The following is a 17,878-nucleotide window of genomic DNA, read 5'->3' as shown; positions in this document are numbered from 1 at the left end:
AACAATTTTCGGTCTGAGGGCCCATTTGTGGGCATGCATGAAGACGACAAAGGCGACTGCAAATACAGCTGCAATTGCCACACCAGCAGCAATTGCAACAAAAATAATAACGAGGCCAGCAGCAACAATGTTGCACATTTTCAAAATCCGATTCTCGTCTACAAGGATTTCTGTGTGTGCATGTGTGTCTCTGTCTCTCTCTCTCTTTCGCTCTCTCCCTCTCCCACTCTGTGTGTGTGTGTTGTGTTAATCCTGATACAAATAGGTTTTCGGTCAGTGCTGGTCAAATTTGGCGCGACGCAAGTGAAAACAAATACAAATAACAAACATATGCAACCATAAACACAACAACGACAGCAATTTTAAAACGATTTTCTAATCAAAACACATTACTCCACAGCAAAGAGAGAGTCATCTCATACATTGTTTTACCAGAGCTCATGGCATATGAAAATTTAATCATGCGCAAGCCACAAAGTTTTGGTTTGCATATCCAAGTCTACCCTGCCTACATTGATGTGATTCAAATGGGTATATTGCATTTTTATAATGAATTATTAACATATATAGAGAATATCTCAATATTGTATTTGCCAGATGAGTTGATATGCCTGATCCAAAATTAAATTATGAATATATTTTGAAGCTTTGCTTACAGCATACGGAATCATTGTTGGGAGTTGAAAACTCTTTGCTGAATACAAAGCAGCGCCAAGTCTATCATATCTTGAAAGTGAGTAAAAACTAATTGCAATATATATCAACAAAAATCATCGACGTCATATTGTTATCATTGTCCACTACCCTTTACCGAATATATCCACAGACAAATGCAAAATTGTTATCTAAGAACTTTTTCATAAACCGACATATTTATATTATATGATTGATTTTGCAAGGCTGTTGAATTCATTAAATTAGTTCAAATCAAATTATTACGTAGGCAGTTTTCTATTGCCAAATCTGCAAAACTAACAAATATAAATATTTAAATATTTTGATATTTCCATTTGGAAATTAACACATAACTAAACCAGATATTTCCTCAAATCTCTCTCTCTTGTGTCTGCAGCACTCGCAATTTTAAAAGCATCATTTGTTAGCCACTCAAATATATAAGTACTGTGCTGAAAATATATAAGTACTGTGTGATAGCTCTGAGTGTGCACGTCGATGATGCATGCACGAACGACCACAAAAATTTCATTAGATAAGTAAATTATTTACTAAACAATTTGGCCAAAAACAAAAGTGGGTAACATGAAAGTGAAATGTGGCGATAAACCTCCGATGGTAGCTAAAATGATTATTCTTATTTGCTTACACTCAACTCATTAAAAGGGAACGAGATCCCGAATTTGTACGTTACAAAGAAAACGGATAGAAGTGAAGGGACTTCCTTCAGGTATGAAACACACAAAAAATATATAAGGTATCTCTAGTCAATAGAGCTCAACTCTTATTGTCCATATAGACAGCTGCCAGCACTAGTAACAGAAATTTACAACTTATATCAATCCACTGCACACACACACAAATACAAAAGTCACATGCTGCGCATTTGCCGTAGCTTAAAAAGCTAAACGATTTTCAATATCTACTTATTAAATACTTACTATTTAAAAACGAAATTGAACTCTGCAGAGCTCTGATAAGAACTAAAGGAATACTAAATCAATTGTTTATAATCAAGTTATATTATGCGCATTGACACATCGATAGACGATGTACAACTCAGCTGGTCTCTAAACGAGTGTATTCACTTCATGAATGTTAATCATTCATAATATTAAACTGAGCGTGACACAAATACATTTAAATATCCGAGATTCTGAATACAAGCAATCTGTGAGGTCGAGGCTCGTGGCTGATGTGCATTATACGGTACATAGCTTTTGTCAAAGGGAGCGTGGTATAAAAATGTAAATCTCTTCGGGCCTGCCTTGAATGATTTAGATAAACCGCTTTGTCGATGCATCGAAATGTCCATTGCAGCAGTTAAACGCTCTGGAGCGTACAACGGCGTCGGACGCCACAGGCATTTGCTTTGACAACTAACTGGATGACTGCACAGATCCGCCAGCCAGCCATTCGAACACGTAGCAGCGCATACAGACACAGGGATACAGCCACAAATATGGCTGAAAATTCCAGGCGGCAGCTGGAGGACGAGTTACATTTGGCAGCCCGTCCAACAGTGCTTGCCAGGGAGCACTTCAATACGATGTCAATAAATTATGTAGTGGATTTTCAGCGAGGCACACACATTAAAGCGAAACCTGTGCTCGTGCTCTCCTCATTGTTGTTGTTCTCGCTGCTGTTGTTGCCATTGTTGTTTTGCATATGCAACATAAGTCGCCTGATTTATGTTCGTTATATGAGGACGACTCAAAAGGGAATCAAATTCGAATGCTTGTGCCTTGGCAGCCTTGGTCCCAATAAATTATAGATGTCGAGCGACAAATGCAAAGAAATAAATGCAAAAAATCAAATCATATTTCTCCACATTAAAAACCCATACAACAATAATAAGAGCAATATTCCGGCCACACGGCACATTACAAGCCATAAAAAAAGCGCTTCAGCTCGCTGTCAGGCCATCCTGCCATCCAATATACTCCGGCCAGGCACCAGAGCAAATTCCTCGCCAAAATGCCTGCTTTTTTTTTATTGGCTGCGCTCAGCGCCTCAAAGGTGCACAAATTGTAGTGGGCTTTTAAGCGCCGACGCATTTCGTCGCAAAAAAAGAAAACAGAGAGAGAGAGAGAGAGAAAGAAAAAAATGCGAAAATGTGACTCAAAGCAAATTACGCTGACAAATGAAAATGTCACAATGATGATAATTTATTTTGCCTTTGTCAATTGCTCCTCGCACCAGCTGGCACACATTCCTCCGGCATTCTAGCTTTCATCTGAAATTGCCAGACCGTACATATGCCAGCTGCTGACTAGCAGCCACTCTCTCGCCCTCTCTCTCACTCTTTCTCTCGCTGATCGGGCCATAAGCCCTGTGCAATTAAAAGTAAGGTTGGGCAATTCCCAAACCAAACGTGGCCATGCACTTCCTTCAAGCATTTTGGGTGGTTCGTGGAAATGTTTTGTATATGTTCTTCACAGGAAAACCTCTATATGAGGCGAAAAGACATATTGATATTCTGAATACATTTTATTTTAGACGAAATCGTAGTGTGGGCGATTGATAACATAAAATTACGCAAGCTCTAGTCGAGAGAGCTCGCCTAGAAAATACCGGGAACCTCGTTCAGTTTGCATACTACTTACCTCGAGCTTCGAGCATAGACATGTATACTCATAAACCCACGCTTTTACGCGTGCAGACGCACATTAAAGGGTCTGGAGGTAAAAACTTAATATCATGTCATGTAAATAAGGGCAAATTTATACAACATTCAACAATTGCAATTATATGTTATTCTAATAATTATAAATAAAAATAATGTAAATAATGTTAAAATAATATCTTATTTTTTGCATAGTAACTTAATTGTTACTCAACAAAATTTAGGAATTAATCCATAGATTTCAATAAATCATATAAGTTTGTGTTTAAGTTGTAAATAAATAAATTACTTACCTATTTATTATTATTGATTTTCTTATATATTTAATTGTTTTTAAAGTTCTACAGTCCATTTTTGAGGTATGCAGGTATTTTTTATTTCAACTTAATTTTATTTAAAGATCCCCGACGATCCAGACGATGAAGTCTTTTGAGTCTTCGTCTATTATAAAATTTTTTCTGTTTTGTATATATTTATTTACCCTTTATTATTATTATTTTTTTTTTATTTGAGCTCACATCGGAATTTTGAAGCAAATGGTAATTCTATAAACATACATATTTGAGAGACTAAGCGCCAAATTATATAAAAGGGTAGCTGTAAACAAACTTGAGCAGCGCATAGGAGAGCCTACGTACAACACTTGAAATCTCTATATAATAAAAGTTCTGAGATTGACAGACAGTTGAGCTGTTGTTACTGCTCAGGAACATTTTTTTATTGTGGGACTAACCATTGCCCTTGTTATTTATCTATAATAAGAAATTATAATATATTAAAAAAAAAATACATATTAAATTTTTGAGGCAAATCATAAAGAGTAAAATTAGTTCAAAATTTCTTATTTATGATTACGATAAGCAATCTATCGATTGAACAGGGTACTCCACTTTCGTTGTACTTTCCTGTATAGTTTTATTTCGAGTTCCGTTTCTTTGTGCGTTCTGGCAAAAAAGTTTACGCTTCATATGCGCTGAGTGTTCCTGGCCGTGCCTGACGTTTTCCAGCCAATTCGCCTTGACGCGTCTTGGGCTATTAAACTTTTTGGCATGATATTGCCGTTATTTGGCTTGTGGAGCGAGGCCTGGCTCGGCACATAGCTGAATACAAATATATGTACTTACTTGTCATATAATAAACTTTTATGCTAACGGCTGCTGATGCCTTACCGGTAGGGCGCACACATGGCCTGGGCAGGAGAGCAGGAAAGCGGGAAGGCAGGAAACAACGGGGACAGGACAGCACTTTATGCGCATTCTGCACCGTCCTGGACTCCGGCATCCCGCTGAGGCCAGCCGAAAGTTTACATTCTCTTCGGTTGCTACTTTATTAGGCTGAAAAATGAAAACGCGTTCGCAACAGGACCTCGCCTCCTGTACCATTCCGTTGTCTATTATGTGCAGCCGTTAAGATATCTGTGTGCCAAATATTTGCATAAATCTTTTTCCACTGCGGCTCCCCGTGAGCTTCTTCCCAAGGTTGTTTGTTCGCCGACCTTATATTACCCCGGACTCAACGTGCATGTAATTTATTATAACTTTTCAGCCCGACGATTAGAGTGTCGGCGGAATTAGGAATGAAACGGCAGAGCGTATGCAGTATTTACCATTTTCATAATAACTAAAAACTTTATTTAAATATTTGCGGTTTTCATTATAAACGTAGTTAATCCTAATGCATGTTAACGCTCTGCTGGCGCTACTCACTTAAACATTAAAACAACTTTATAATCCATTATAATGCGTTCTCATTTTGTTTGTAACAAAATATCATCAACATCATCATCATTTGCCTGTCTGACATTTGTATATTCGTATGCTCATAGTTTTATTTAGTGTTTTTATTTTTATCGCTATTCATGTTATTATTACGTCTGATTATAATACTCGATATTATTTTTATACAGGGCCTAAATACATACACAGATGTACTCTTTGCTCTTAACTGCATATACTCATGTTTTGTTTTTGTTTGTTTATATATTCGGTTTCGGTTTTTGTTTTTGCTCTCGCTTTCGCGCTTATGCTTATAGCAGCATTTGCATATACTCATTAAACATTCCCATAAATGACGCGACAAACTTCACTGGCGCACATTTATAATTTTTAATTATTAATATTAATATTTATGACAGCAATTGGTTTTTCTTTGGAAATGGTCACACGCACGACTACCATATCTAGTTAAATAAAGCAGCTTTAATTTATTCGAATACGTACATGTACATATATGCGATTTTATTTACAATTTTCAACAGTTTACAGTTTAATGCCCGGCCATGCCCCCGGCCATCGCATTTAATAGTCGACCGGCCATTAAAGCGGACAGTCGCATGCATTTTTAAATGGGAGACATTAAGTGGCGCAGGGGACCGCCAGGCAGGAGGCGGCGAGGCTATCCTGGGAATAGGAGTACCTGGGCAACTATGTGCCATCGATCCAGCACTGAACGGAACAAAACAGACCAGGACTAAACTGAACCGAATGCTTGGGTGCTACTTGACTGAACGGGCTGCTTGGCAAATATAAATGCAAATATTTTGTTGACAGCCATTGGCAAAGTGACTTGCAGCTTGCTGGGAAATACGGCCGGACACGATGAAGTTGTGACTACAAATAAAGCAAACTGCAGACTTTCGGGACTGTGCGCACACAGAGAAAACTTTGCGGAATACTCAAGACAGGCGCATGACATTTTCGAGGAAGGAGATAAGAGCCCCGTATCCTGCCGAAGGAACCCAACATATGGCTCGAGAATGTTGCCAAACTCTGCACAGACTCGGGCAATGTAAGTATGGGGAGATAACTGATAGTTTAGGATGGAAGAGGCGAGGCCGAATAAATTTGTACCGACAAACGAAGAGGCTTTCAAATGCAGGCCTGGTAATAGGAACATATAACAATATACTGGATGAACAAAACTGAATATTTAGCCTTGTAGCTGCACCTGATTAGGTACGGGCAGTAAGAGTAATCGTAAGTATTTACATTGCTTATGAAATAGGTCTACAAATATATACAAGTGATTATCGTGGAACATGTCTAAGCTACTGCCGATCGTAAGCTGCTTACAGATCTCCAATGTACACAACGAAAACTGGCAATTAGTTGGCTTTCGAGTATTTACTTATTACTGACCGAACGGGTTTCTCTATTAGTGAGTAGCATATATGATTTATACATTATTTAAGTTTCTTCGTTTAATCAACTTCTCTCTTAATTTATATTCTACTAATGTCTCTAGTGCTGGCATATGACTTTAGGTAAGAGTACTATGTACACAGCTGTCCCAGCTTTAGCCAGTCGCAACCCACTAAATTATACACGCACTTACTTACAACTTAGAGAGTATTCGAGAAGCAGTCGCTGCAGCAGGCTGGCGGCAGTCGTCGACGAATCATATGCAGCGGCTCATCATTAGCGTAATTAGCTTACCTTTCTTGTTTTAGTATTTGGCATTGCAGCTGCTGCCAGTGGCACCGGCGCAGCCTCTGCTGCACTGCATCATCTGCATCGTTTGAGCGACAGCCAGGCCTCACATCTCGATTGCCCTCCAGTGGGCAGCCCACTTAGTTACGTACTGCTGCTTGGCTGGCGGCGCATTGGCGGTGGCGGTTCTGTGGCGCTTCTAACCGGGCTGCTTTAATTTATCACCGCGCAGTTGTTCTGCTCTTATTGACATGGTTGCCCGAAGTTGACGTCGTCCGCTGGCCAACATGGTCGCGGTTAGGGCAGCTGCTGTTGCTGTTGCTGTTGCTGTTGCTGCTCCTGTTCGCCTGCGCCGCTTGACGCTGCTCTTGTCCTGCTCTGTCTTCTTGTCCTTCGCGCCCACCTCCGCCGCCTCCTGCTCCCTGGAGCAGCAGTGTGCAGCAGGCCTCCAACAATACAAATGCCGCAACCATTGTGCTAATTACTTTGACTGCCTGCGTTGCCTGTTTCGTGTGGCAGGTCCAGGCCAAAGCGACGGCAGCCGGCGCCGCATTCGTTTGCATGGCTTCGGGTCGCTCGCCTGTGCGAAATGAGCAAACACAGAAGAAAAATTAATGCAGACATTGCATAAATGAGTTACAATTTGTTGGACCCTTTCACGGCCCCCATAGACCGCCGCGTGGAACCGAAATACTTATGCCTGTTGTGGTTAGCTCACTAAAATGTTTGTTCAGAAATGCATAAAGTTTCGTCGGCTACGAATTGCACAAGAAGTCGACAACAATGCTGAGAGCGTCCTCCATCCTTCAGTATATATATTAGAATATATATATGTATATGAGAAAGGTCAAGTAGCTGCAAGTACTTTCAATGCAATCGTCATACTCGAAAGCCCCTCAACTGCAGCTGCAGGTAATGGGCTTCAGTTGAATTGAATTCCTCGATTTCTTGCTTGATGTTGCTTTGCTAACCGGTTCCATCCACTTACTTGGCATTTAAACTCGTTTAATGCACTTGCCCCATATGTGCTAGAGCAACAACCCAACCGGCCCAGGCTCTCCCATGCAATTCCCTTTGTACTCACCCTGCAGCACGTGGACGCGTATGCTGGCAATTTCTGTGTTTGATGGATAGCAGGAGTATTTGCCAGAGTGCAATAAATCCGCATCGTAGATAAGCAAAATTGATTTGGTCTCCTCCGATTTAATGGTCTTAAATTTCAACCGGCCGCCCGCAGTCTCCTCGCTGAGCACCTGTGCGTGTGTGTGTATACAAATGTGTGAGTATTAAAACATTTTCCCTGAAAATTTTGCCTTGAAAAGAAATGTTTACAGGGGGTCGGGCGGACAGGCTGGCTGGCAGGCTGGCAGGCTGGCAACGAGCTAAATGCAAAAGCATGTTTTCTCATAATCATAAAAGCTAAAATTAAATACGTTACGTATACGCAGCGTAAACAAAGCGCGAACGCAAGTCGCGCCCTGCGCTCGTAAAAGTTGAAACGTTTATCCAGCGGCAATTGGCTGGGCCTTGAGCTTAAGTATTGGTATGAGAAACAGTTTGAGTTTGAGTGCCCGAGTTCTCAGAGAGGGCAAAGTTCAATTATTCCACGATAATTTGATGCGCACACGGGAATTTTAAGTGCATCTTTAAAGCATTTTTGGTTTCGTCTTATGTTGAATATTCACAAATTGATTGCTTACCTTGTCCTGGTGATACCAGAAGATGTGTGTCGGCGGCTCCGGGCTGAACTTAATGATGCATGTTAGATTTATGGTGCTGCCCTTGTCCACATACAGATCGGGTCCGCCGAGAATCGTGGCCGTGGGCACTGAAAAGAGTTAGCCAACAGGAATCGTCAGTCTCAGCAATGGGAAATCGAAGCGAATTTTGAAGCGCAGCTGAAACGGCAAATTACCGACAAAATATCGCAAGCTACGTGACCGTTTCCAATCAGTAATCTACACAAACAACAGGGGCGGGGCGGTGTTTTAGGGAAAATGTAGCTCGATGCCACCTGTCCCTGGTTGACTTATCCCGGCTGAGTTGATGCCTCAGTAAACTAGTTAAATTGGCAGCTGGTCATTTCGAATGCCATCTGGCTGCGACAAAGAACTCTATTTGATGTCGCCCAAAGTCATTGTCAAGCGTCCAGCCCGTGCTCTTTGTTGTGGATGCCTCTTATGCAACCTGTCAGTGGTCCCCCATCCGTGGCAATCAGTGCACAGCTTGGCATGGCAATAAAAGGCGTCTGCGAAATGCGCATTCCTCTCTGGCAAACACAGAAATGAGCAATAAGCGAATCGTGTGGCAAAGCACATGGTAAACTCGGACTAATTGGTATTGAAACTTAGAGTGGCTATGGATTCCAGACTCAGCAAAGGGAAGTTTCCACTATGCTGCTTGGGGTGGATGGCAATGACTCAATTGCTTCTGTTTGCATTACATGAAAGCACCCATTGAGTTAGTTTATCGAAGAGCTTGGCACTTAATTGTTTACATTAACGTCAACAAATTAGATATAAACAATTTTCGAGATCATATTTTATTTCTAAACAAACGGTTTTAACTGCTCTCCTATGAAAGTCATCTGATATTGCTTGGGCAGTGTTTATTTGTGAATCACTCTCTCAATCCAACCCGGCCGGTAGCCCAATATAAGCCAGCGCCGCTCGTTAGCCGCCTTCAGTAGATCTCTGATCATAGAATGCAGCGAATGAAGAAGCTTCTAGTTCTTTGGCTTGTTCTGTGCTGGAACGAGTGCCTGGCAATAGACTTTTGTAACATGACTGAATGCAATGGATTGCGTCATTTGGGCTGTGAAAACGATTTGGTAAGACTCTCAATTGACTAATCCCTAATTCTATACTAACTACTCTACTGGCTCTTAGACCTTTCATGAGAGTTGCCTGCGCACCCGCATCCTGCTCAACATGCAAATCTACCGGGACTACCTGCTCAAGCTGCACAATAAGTACCGCGAGGAAGTGGCATCTGGAGACATTAAGGGGCTGCCCGCGGCCATGCACATGCCGGAGCTGATTTGGCACTTTAAGCTCGCTCTGATTGCCGAGTACCATGTGAAGCGCTGCTCGCAGGACCTCAACTACTGCTTAGCTGTTTCCACGTTCACTAATCCCGCGTTGAACTATGGCATGAATTGGCTGGATATTGAGCCTATCCCCAACTACTCGCGCTCGACGAACTCCGAGAAGCTGACTGTCCAGACGGAAGTGTGGATGCACCAGGTCTACAAGCTGGCACTAGGACAGAACGAAGTGGGAGAAGTCTCGCAGATCAAAAACATCTTGAACGACCACAACAAATACGTGGGCTGTGCGGCCGCCGAGGACTTCAACCGGGAGGCCAGTCGATTCGTGCTCGTCTGTTACTACAATAGCCAAATCGACCCAGCGTCGGACCTCTATACGGCGGGCACATTTTCGGAGGATCACTGTGCTGACGGCGTCAGCGAAGACTATCCACATTTGTGCAAGACGCTGCCAGATGAATTCGACTGAGAAACACAGAGCCAGCTAAGCTTAGCAACGCACTATTTCAGTCCGAGCTAGCCGTAGCTCCACTTCTGGCTGTCTAATTAAATGGGACACGTACTTGAGAAATAAACAAATTTATGCCATAATATTTTGTACGAAAAATGTGTTAGGTAAAATGTGGGAAATAACAAACTGACAAAGTTAGTCGGAAAAAGTATTTTCCAAAGTAATTTGTTCGTTAGGAGCCAGAAAAACGTTGCGCCAGCCACAAGCGCTTAGCTCGCCTCTACAGCACTTCTACTTCCACCCGACTGGAGGACTTGGCTCAAAAGTGCACATAACTGGCACGAAATATATTTGAAAAAATAAAATAATAAAAAGGAGAGTGAGCACTCTTGTGGGGAATGCCTGACTAGGACATACCCTAACTACAGGCCAAACCCGAGCAAGCTAAAACAAAAAATATAAATGAAAAAAGTATAAAATATAAAATATAATATAAAAATATTTTTTTAACCGATCCTAGCTTGAATAGTCAGAATCAATTAGTATGTGACTCACTGTAAAGAAATTTCGTGTTTAAATAACCGGATTTTCTATTCGTCAGCTTTGCTATCTGCCACTATTATCTATATATCAAATATTAGGAATTACAAATCCAGAACTGAAATAGCAGGTGAGAATAAAAAACTGAATTCGATTGCAATAGCTATCGAATATATCCAGACGTATTACACTTTGTGTGTTTTTCCACTATTCGATATACCTCCAGAACTCCAACTTTGAATGGGCTCAGGGTATACGAATAATATATGCACACGCTTGTCAACTTCTCGGTTTTCAGCTACCCCATCTGTCTGTGGCAACAGTTAACTAACGCATGTTCCCGCTGCACATAAGCTTGTCAGGCAGCTGTCCTTAAGAGTTTGCACTGCTTATGTCGTATTTCTTTACAAACCCGCAACTGTCTGAATGGGGCCAAACATGCCCGCAAACTCGTCATCGCTGGACTGATAAACCCGATCCGCGGCTATGTAGAAGGCATCGTCGTTGTAATATTGCTGCATCACACTGCTCGTCTCCTCGTCAATTAGGTCTTGTTGTGGCGAGCAAAACAATCAAAACAATGAAATGAAATAAAATGAAAATATAAAATATAAATAATATTAAATTCAAAAGAAATAATATTAAAAATATTCTTAAATAATAATAATGAATAAAAATATTAAAAATGAAAAAGTGCTAAATACTAAATTATTTAATAATTTAGATTAAAGTTTAAATATAAGCAAATACTGAAATTATTCAACTTTAAATTAAATACATTATATTTATAGATGCCTATAAAAGATATGAAAAATGGGATGCAGAAAGGACAGATTCAAATTAAAACTAACATAAATACATTAAATTATAATTTATTATATTTTACATATAATTATAATAAATAGGTAATTAAAATTTAAACTTAAACAAAAAAAAAAAAATAATAATAAAAAATAAAAAATATTTCTGTTTACTTCAAATGGTAATTTTTTTAACTTATGCCATATACAATATAATCCAATGAATCAATATTATCAACTGAATATAATATACAACTGAAAATAAAATACAAAAAAAGTAAAACGCAAATTAATTTAATTGAAAGTCATATGACTTTCATGTTGAATGAAAGGAAAAAATACAATTCAATATCTGCTGTGGCCACTATCTATTTTTTCTCCACTTTTTTGCTTTATTTTATTTTATTTATTTTTTTCTCATCTCTTCTGACAACTTTTCACATATTTTGGGGAAATTCGAGCCACATTGTAGCCCATCTCTGCTTTCGATCGGCTCATGTATTGTATCATGTATTGCAGCTGTTGTTGTGGAGCCAGATTTTTGTTTGTACAGGGTATTATATGAGCATATTGGATGTGCAAATCGACATCGTTGAGTGACTAAGTGCTCCAAGTTGAGTACTCTCGTCTTAGTCAGCATCTAACATAAGAATTCTTAATGAGCTGAGTTTGACCTTAAATTTGAGATATAATATACTTCGACGTTTCTTAGAGTAATGTTAAATGTTAATTTGTATTGGTAAACTAAAGAATTTTAAAGAATAATCTTAGCTTGCATACTTAAATAGAGTATTGAGCAGTCTGTTGCTTTCAGCTCAAATAATGTTACTTGTTTTTATTATTTTCGTATATTTTTGTAGCGATATTGCCAAGTGTGCATAATTTACACTTTGCAAATTGCATGAATATGCAAATAAGAAAAAATGTGAATACCCATAGTATCGTTTGTTTTTCTTTTTTTTTTTTTTTTTGACCTGTCGAAATATTACGTATACGCTGGGAGAACTAACCAAAGTTGAAATATGCAAAAGCCCAGCGGCTAAAGCTTCGTCAGCTGCACGGATATATAAACGTTTACCATTATGTATGTAGGAGTATATACGTATGTGTGGGTGTGTGTGTGCGTGTGCGTGTATAGAGTACACATCGCTTGACACAGTTTTTGGTTTGAACTCACCCACAATGTTCAAGTTGACCGAATAGCTGCGCACCGGCTGCGTCGATATTTGACATTCGTAGACGCCAGCATCGCGCTGCTGGGCCCATTTGATTTGCAATGTCCATTCGTCAATATCGCGATGATAGGAGGTCTGAAAACGCTGATCCGTGGTGTAGGTGTAGGTGCCCACGGTGAGTATGTGCAGATCCCGATGACGTATCCAAGCGACCTGTCAAAATTGTGCAAATAATCCATCAGTATCAGTAGTTAATAAATTTGTTGAGTTTTCAACTCGAACGAAACGAGACGAGTTTAAGCATCATTTCATATAACTGTAAGCAAAGCTTGCTTTAAAGTTGGCATTAATGTATGCTAAAATTAAAATTGTTCATATAATGCCATATTGATACGTAAATATTCCCTGTGGCTATAATATTTAATATGTGAGTCGTTCTATCTGTATCTTTATATCTGTCTGAAACCAAAGTCAAATTTGTATATTCCAAGAACTCACAACTCCCAGCTCGTGTCTGTTTTAACAGAAGTGTTAAGCCATCCATTATTCAATTTATAATTTGTGTTCTCTTTATACTTCTTTTAATTAATTAAACAGTAATTCATTATGAAAATGCGCCAGAGCATAGTTGTTGCTATCCTGCACATAATTTAATTTAAGGGAGTTCGCAGACTTCTTCCAGCCACAGACTATTTAAAGAGGCATAAAATGCGAAAATTTAAATATATTAGACTGCGTTTTTCTTCTTTCTTTTTGCGGTGTTTGTGCTTCCCACGCTGATTTGCATTTTGATTGGGCCAAGCCGAAACTTGTGTCAATTTGCTGGCTAATGCTTCGGTCGTAGCTGGCCCCAGCACAGGCCGAAAATTTGTGCAGCTCGCAATCTAAATATTAAATAACTAAAAATTAGTGTGCACCACGCATGACAGCCCCGGAAAATGATACTTCCGTGCTCTTAGCCTGGACATTCCTTTTCCGCATTGGCCACTACATTTTGTAAATTTTTGATGTTGAATTTTTCGCTTTTTTTTTATATAGTCGAGTTGCCACTGTTTTGGCAAGTTTTTGGGTGCCTTTTTATGCGGTGGCCAACTGCTATAGAGACTACTGCACACACACACAAACACCGACAGACACACATGCGGACGCTGGCAGACGTAGCAGCAGACGGACGGAACGGCGGCTATATACATAGACAGACACTGCGTCAGAGTCAGCCAACTGTGCCAGGCATCCATCTGTGCAGTTCCAGTTGCCGTCTGTCTAATTCGGCAATAACAGTCCAGGCCTGCAAAACGGAAAAAAACTTGTTTCCGTCAGAGTTTTTGCCGCACTGGCAACATAAATTTACCGTTGGCCAGAAACGAGCCGCCAGTTAACTAGAGAAACTCGCCCCAAAATCCCCTGCATCCCCTCGCTCTCAATCACTCTCTTTCTCTCTCTGTCTCTGTCTGTCTGTCTGTCTTTTTGTGTGTGTGTAGTTTACTGATTGCGGAAGCGGATTTGGTTATGTGGAAATCTATAACCCCCATTCTGGGTGCCAAAACCGACGCTAAATCGCTTAACGTAATCAACGCTGGAGCATTTATAACTTCTGGCCCCAAACGAGGAGCACCTGCAAAGTTTCTCACGATTGCATGTGGACGTGTGGATATCTGCAATGCTGAAGTGCGAATGCGAACTATTCGGCCGTGTTTTGTGTTTTGGGGTCTCTTTAATTGTTAAATCCCATCGTAAATTACGTTTAATGCTTCTCCACAACAGATTGTGCTGCAGTGACAGCGGCTACAAAACATTGGACTGAACTTGGCCCAAGTCCGGGTTGATGAACCGCCGGAATGTACGGCCGACGGCTGTCGTATTGCAGTTATGGCAACCCATTTAATTGGTTTGCTGAAATTCAATACTTTGTTAAGCAATTTCGCACGAGGCAAGCTTTTAAGCAAGTCTGAGCAAAGGTCTAAGTGCTGCAGCTGCTCGAGGCGGACCGAGGCAAAGCTTTGAAAACGAGATGTTAATTGCCTGAAACAGAAACAGAAACTGAAACAGAAGCCGAATATAATCCAGGCCAGGAGCCAGCCATGGCTCATATGGCAAGCAAATGGACAAAGTTTTTTCAGGCCATGGAAAATCAAGTGACGCCATAAAAATAATGACAATATCTGGGCGGGGCACACGGACAACATGTGTTGGCTTGTGCTCTCCAGGCTTAGCTTCGGTTCATTGTTTCAACGTCACGTAGTACATAATAAACGGACAGTAAATTTAATAAGCGTCTGTTATTATGGCACACACACTAGCACACTAGCACACCCGCACACCCGCACGCACACTACAACACATGCGGCCTCTACCAATATCGCATCGTATAGCGACTATCTGAGATGGCCGGCATATTGCCAACACTTGTCGCTACATTTTTGTTTATTAAATGTAAATAAAAATAAACATTATTAAAACAGACGCCCCCGCCACAGCAGGCGAGCAGTTGTTTTGGTTACCCAATCTGGTTTCATATAATTTTTGTACAAAAATACATACATAAATGTATATCTGTGTGTGTGTGGGTGTGGGTGTATTCCTTTTTCATTCGACGTTATCTGAGTGGGCCAGGCGGGGCTTGTGGCCAGTACTTACTGCACAGCAAGATTGCCATCTCATGATTTGTATTTATGCTTATCTGTGGCTTTCCACGACCGTCCTGCCGTACTCACCGTCTTGTTGCCCAGATGCTTGACCCGGCAGCCCAGATATGCGGACTTGCCCACCAGCGATGTGATATTCCTTGGCATTGTCAAATCGAAATACGGCTCATTCCATTTGTGGCCATGCGGATAGTGTAATGGTGGCAGATGTGTTGGCTTTGCATCCACATTGTTGTGATTGTTGTTGTTGCTCACAGACTGCCGCTGGTAGCCCAATGTCAGCCCTGCGAAACAGAAGCAAAAAAGGTCACAAATCAAAATACGCATTATGTATTATTTATATGTACATTCATTATGGTGAAACGTATTTCTTCATGCGGAATTCAGCATTGCTGTCCGTCAGTGCTGTGAAACGAGCTACTTAACCTCGATTTATGTGTTACTTGTATTATTAGTTTGTAATACCAGCTAAGCCACCTGAAGGCCAACGGCACAGCTGGCCAAGGATATTGGGCCGTGCCGGAAACAGGAAACGGCTTAACCGAAAATCCAGCTTAATTCACACTAATTGCAGTCGCATTGGAGGAATGACACACAACTCTATCACCTGTACCCACGCACACAAGCACACCAACATACCAACATACCCACACACACACACACTTAGGGACACTGTACACAGCTGTTGAGTGTTGGTGCGCGTCTTGTGTAACTAAAACTTAAATTGCGCAAATGACAAACTCATTGTGCCCGAGCTCAAGTGTCGGTGGCAGCTGCATGAGCCTCGCTGGCTCGTCAAGTGCGACTCTTGCGGAGGACCAGTTGTTGTTGTTGTTGCTGCTGCTGTTGCTGTTGCTGCTGCTAGTGCTAGCTGTTGTGCATTTCAGTTATGGGCCGCTGGCAGGGGCTAATTTTCTAATTACCCGACGCGTCGACTTTCTATGACTCCGCCAGCGCTCGCGAAATGAGAACGCAATGCTTTTTATGATGCACCGAGAGGCCTGACTATGAAGTGTTCTGATGTTTATACCAGGGCTGCAAAATATGGCCACTTTCGCAGTTAAGATTGATCGAATTAAGGATGCCCTTTGATCTAGATTTCATATATATAACAAATAATAAATAATATTTTGAACGACGATCCGAAATAATCACACAATATAAACTGTCTTCAAACTGTCTTCAGACAGTGAATTTCTGTTACGCCCATAATATAATCTATAAATCTTCTTCAGGCATATGAGCCATTTCGATTTTAACGATTTTTCCTTATATCGAAGACTAAATTCCCTCTTTGCCTATATATTTATGTACATATCTATCTATACAATCTATATGTTCACCCTGATCGTATATACCCTCTATTACGCAATTTTAATGGGGATAGAGTATTAAGAGGAAACGGCAACAAAAAGCTCTAAACAGCAAATTTTCGCCAAAAGGCACAGAATGGCAACAAAAATAGAGAAATGAAAAAAAAGCTGGCTGCCTATTTGGGAGGCTCGTAAAAATGTCCATGTCAAATTGAGAGGCGTCGTAAAAAGGCTGAAACAGTGTAAAAGTTTTTTAGAGCTGAAATAATGTTGGCAACAATCAGAACGTCAACAACAGCCAGCATAACAAATGAATACAAGTTTTGAGTATTTTCTGAAAAGAGTTGACAATTGAGAGTCAACAAACTGAGAGCTGCAAAGGAAAGGCGAATTTAACACAATTGCTGGAAATGTCAGCTGGCCAGCTATAATATATATAAATATATATATTCGTGTCTTTAAGTCATTTAAAGGCTTTCCATCAACTCAATCAGCAACCGAGAAATTGCATTTATTTGCCACAGCTCGAGCGGCTTAAATCGTTGTGTATCTGTGGTCCAATGCCAATCAAATTTGTGCTACTTGCCTGCACCAACTGTTTTGTTTACTCATGCAGCCAAGTGTCGCTTAGCCAACGAACCAGAGGCAAGTTGTTGTTGCAGCTAGTAAATTCCATGAAACTTTAAGAGAGCCAGCCCGAAGCACTACAACCGCCTTTGACAGGATTAAAATGTGGTGGCGACCCAGACGAGTGTGCAGCAGAAGTGGACTGGCAAACACTGCAACGAAGTGAATGCAAATAGCAGCGCTCGAGTGGATTGTCGGCCATATGCATATTGCTTTCATAAAAGCAGGAGGCACAGCGCCTACGACCCCTGCAACGCAAATTGAAATGCACTCACAGCAGCCCACGGCGAGGCTACGCCAACTTGGCCACTGGCTATGCTCAGCCTTTGCTTGGCAGGTGAAAGGTGCTGAATATAAGGCTGGAGGTAAGTGTGCCGAATAACTGGGGAATAATACACGACAAGAGTATTTTTGGATTCCATAAGAAGGTTGAAATAATTACGAAAATACTCTATTTACATTGTATATAGACTTGGTTCGAACTCAAATGTGTGCTGCTTAAATATTGCGTATACGACACGGCGCACACAAGCAAGGGGAACGGAAATG

General features: G+C 40.8%; 2 protein-coding genes across 6 annotated transcripts in view; one reads left to right on the top strand and one right to left on the bottom strand.

The window, feature by feature from the left end:
* Positions 1 to 4,895: 4,895 nt before the first annotated feature.
* LOC6583410 (zwei Ig domain protein zig-8) overlaps positions 4,896 to 17,878 on the bottom strand; it is a 49,485-nt gene continuing 36,502 nt past the window's right edge. For 4 of the 5 annotated variants that reach the window (XM_015162853.3, XM_015162852.3, XM_044009746.1 and 1 more), the window contains exons 3-8: positions 15,459 to 15,673; positions 12,747 to 12,957; positions 11,182 to 11,319; positions 8,430 to 8,557; positions 7,814 to 7,982; positions 4,896 to 7,309 (exon numbers count right to left, since the gene is read on the bottom strand). In XM_015162853.3, the coding sequence (XP_015018339.1) occupies positions 6,951 to 7,309; positions 7,814 to 7,982; positions 8,430 to 8,557; positions 11,182 to 11,319; positions 12,747 to 12,957; positions 15,459 to 15,673 (1,220 nt within the window). In that variant the 3' untranslated portion in view covers positions 4,896 to 6,950. The remainder of the gene's footprint in view (positions 7,310 to 7,813; positions 7,983 to 8,429; positions 8,558 to 11,181; positions 11,320 to 12,746; positions 12,958 to 15,458; positions 15,674 to 17,878) is intronic. The other variant, XM_032731230.2, reaches the window with a different exon arrangement.
* Positions 9,278 to 10,440, top strand: LOC6583411 (allergen Tab y 5.0101). The gene is made up of 2 exons (XM_002009043.4): positions 9,278 to 9,559; positions 9,618 to 10,440. Exons 1-2 carry the CDS (start codon positions 9,434 to 9,436, stop codon positions 10,245 to 10,247), a joined length of 756 nt encoding a protein of 251 aa, XP_002009079.1. The 5' UTR covers positions 9,278 to 9,433; the 3' UTR covers positions 10,248 to 10,440.

Source organism: Drosophila mojavensis, unplaced genomic scaffold (genome assembly GCF_018153725.1).
Source record: "Drosophila mojavensis isolate 15081-1352.22 unplaced genomic scaffold, ASM1815372v1 contig_74, whole genome shotgun sequence".
Taxonomy (NCBI): domain Eukaryota; kingdom Metazoa; phylum Arthropoda; class Insecta; order Diptera; family Drosophilidae; genus Drosophila; species Drosophila mojavensis.
The sequence above is the reverse complement of the archived record's forward strand: the minus strand, read 5'-3'. Positions and strand labels throughout refer to the sequence as shown.

Excerpts from the sequence above, each read along its gene's own strand:
- LOC6583411 (XM_002009043.4), top strand. The coding sequence starts at position 9,434 with ATGCAGCGAATGAAGAAGCTTCTAGTTCTTTGGCTTGTTCTGTGCTGG. Across the intron at positions 9,560-9,617 it reads TGGGCTGTGAAAACGATTTG|ACCTTTCATGAGAGTTGCCT; the intron begins GTAAGACTCTCA and ends ACTGGCTCTTAG.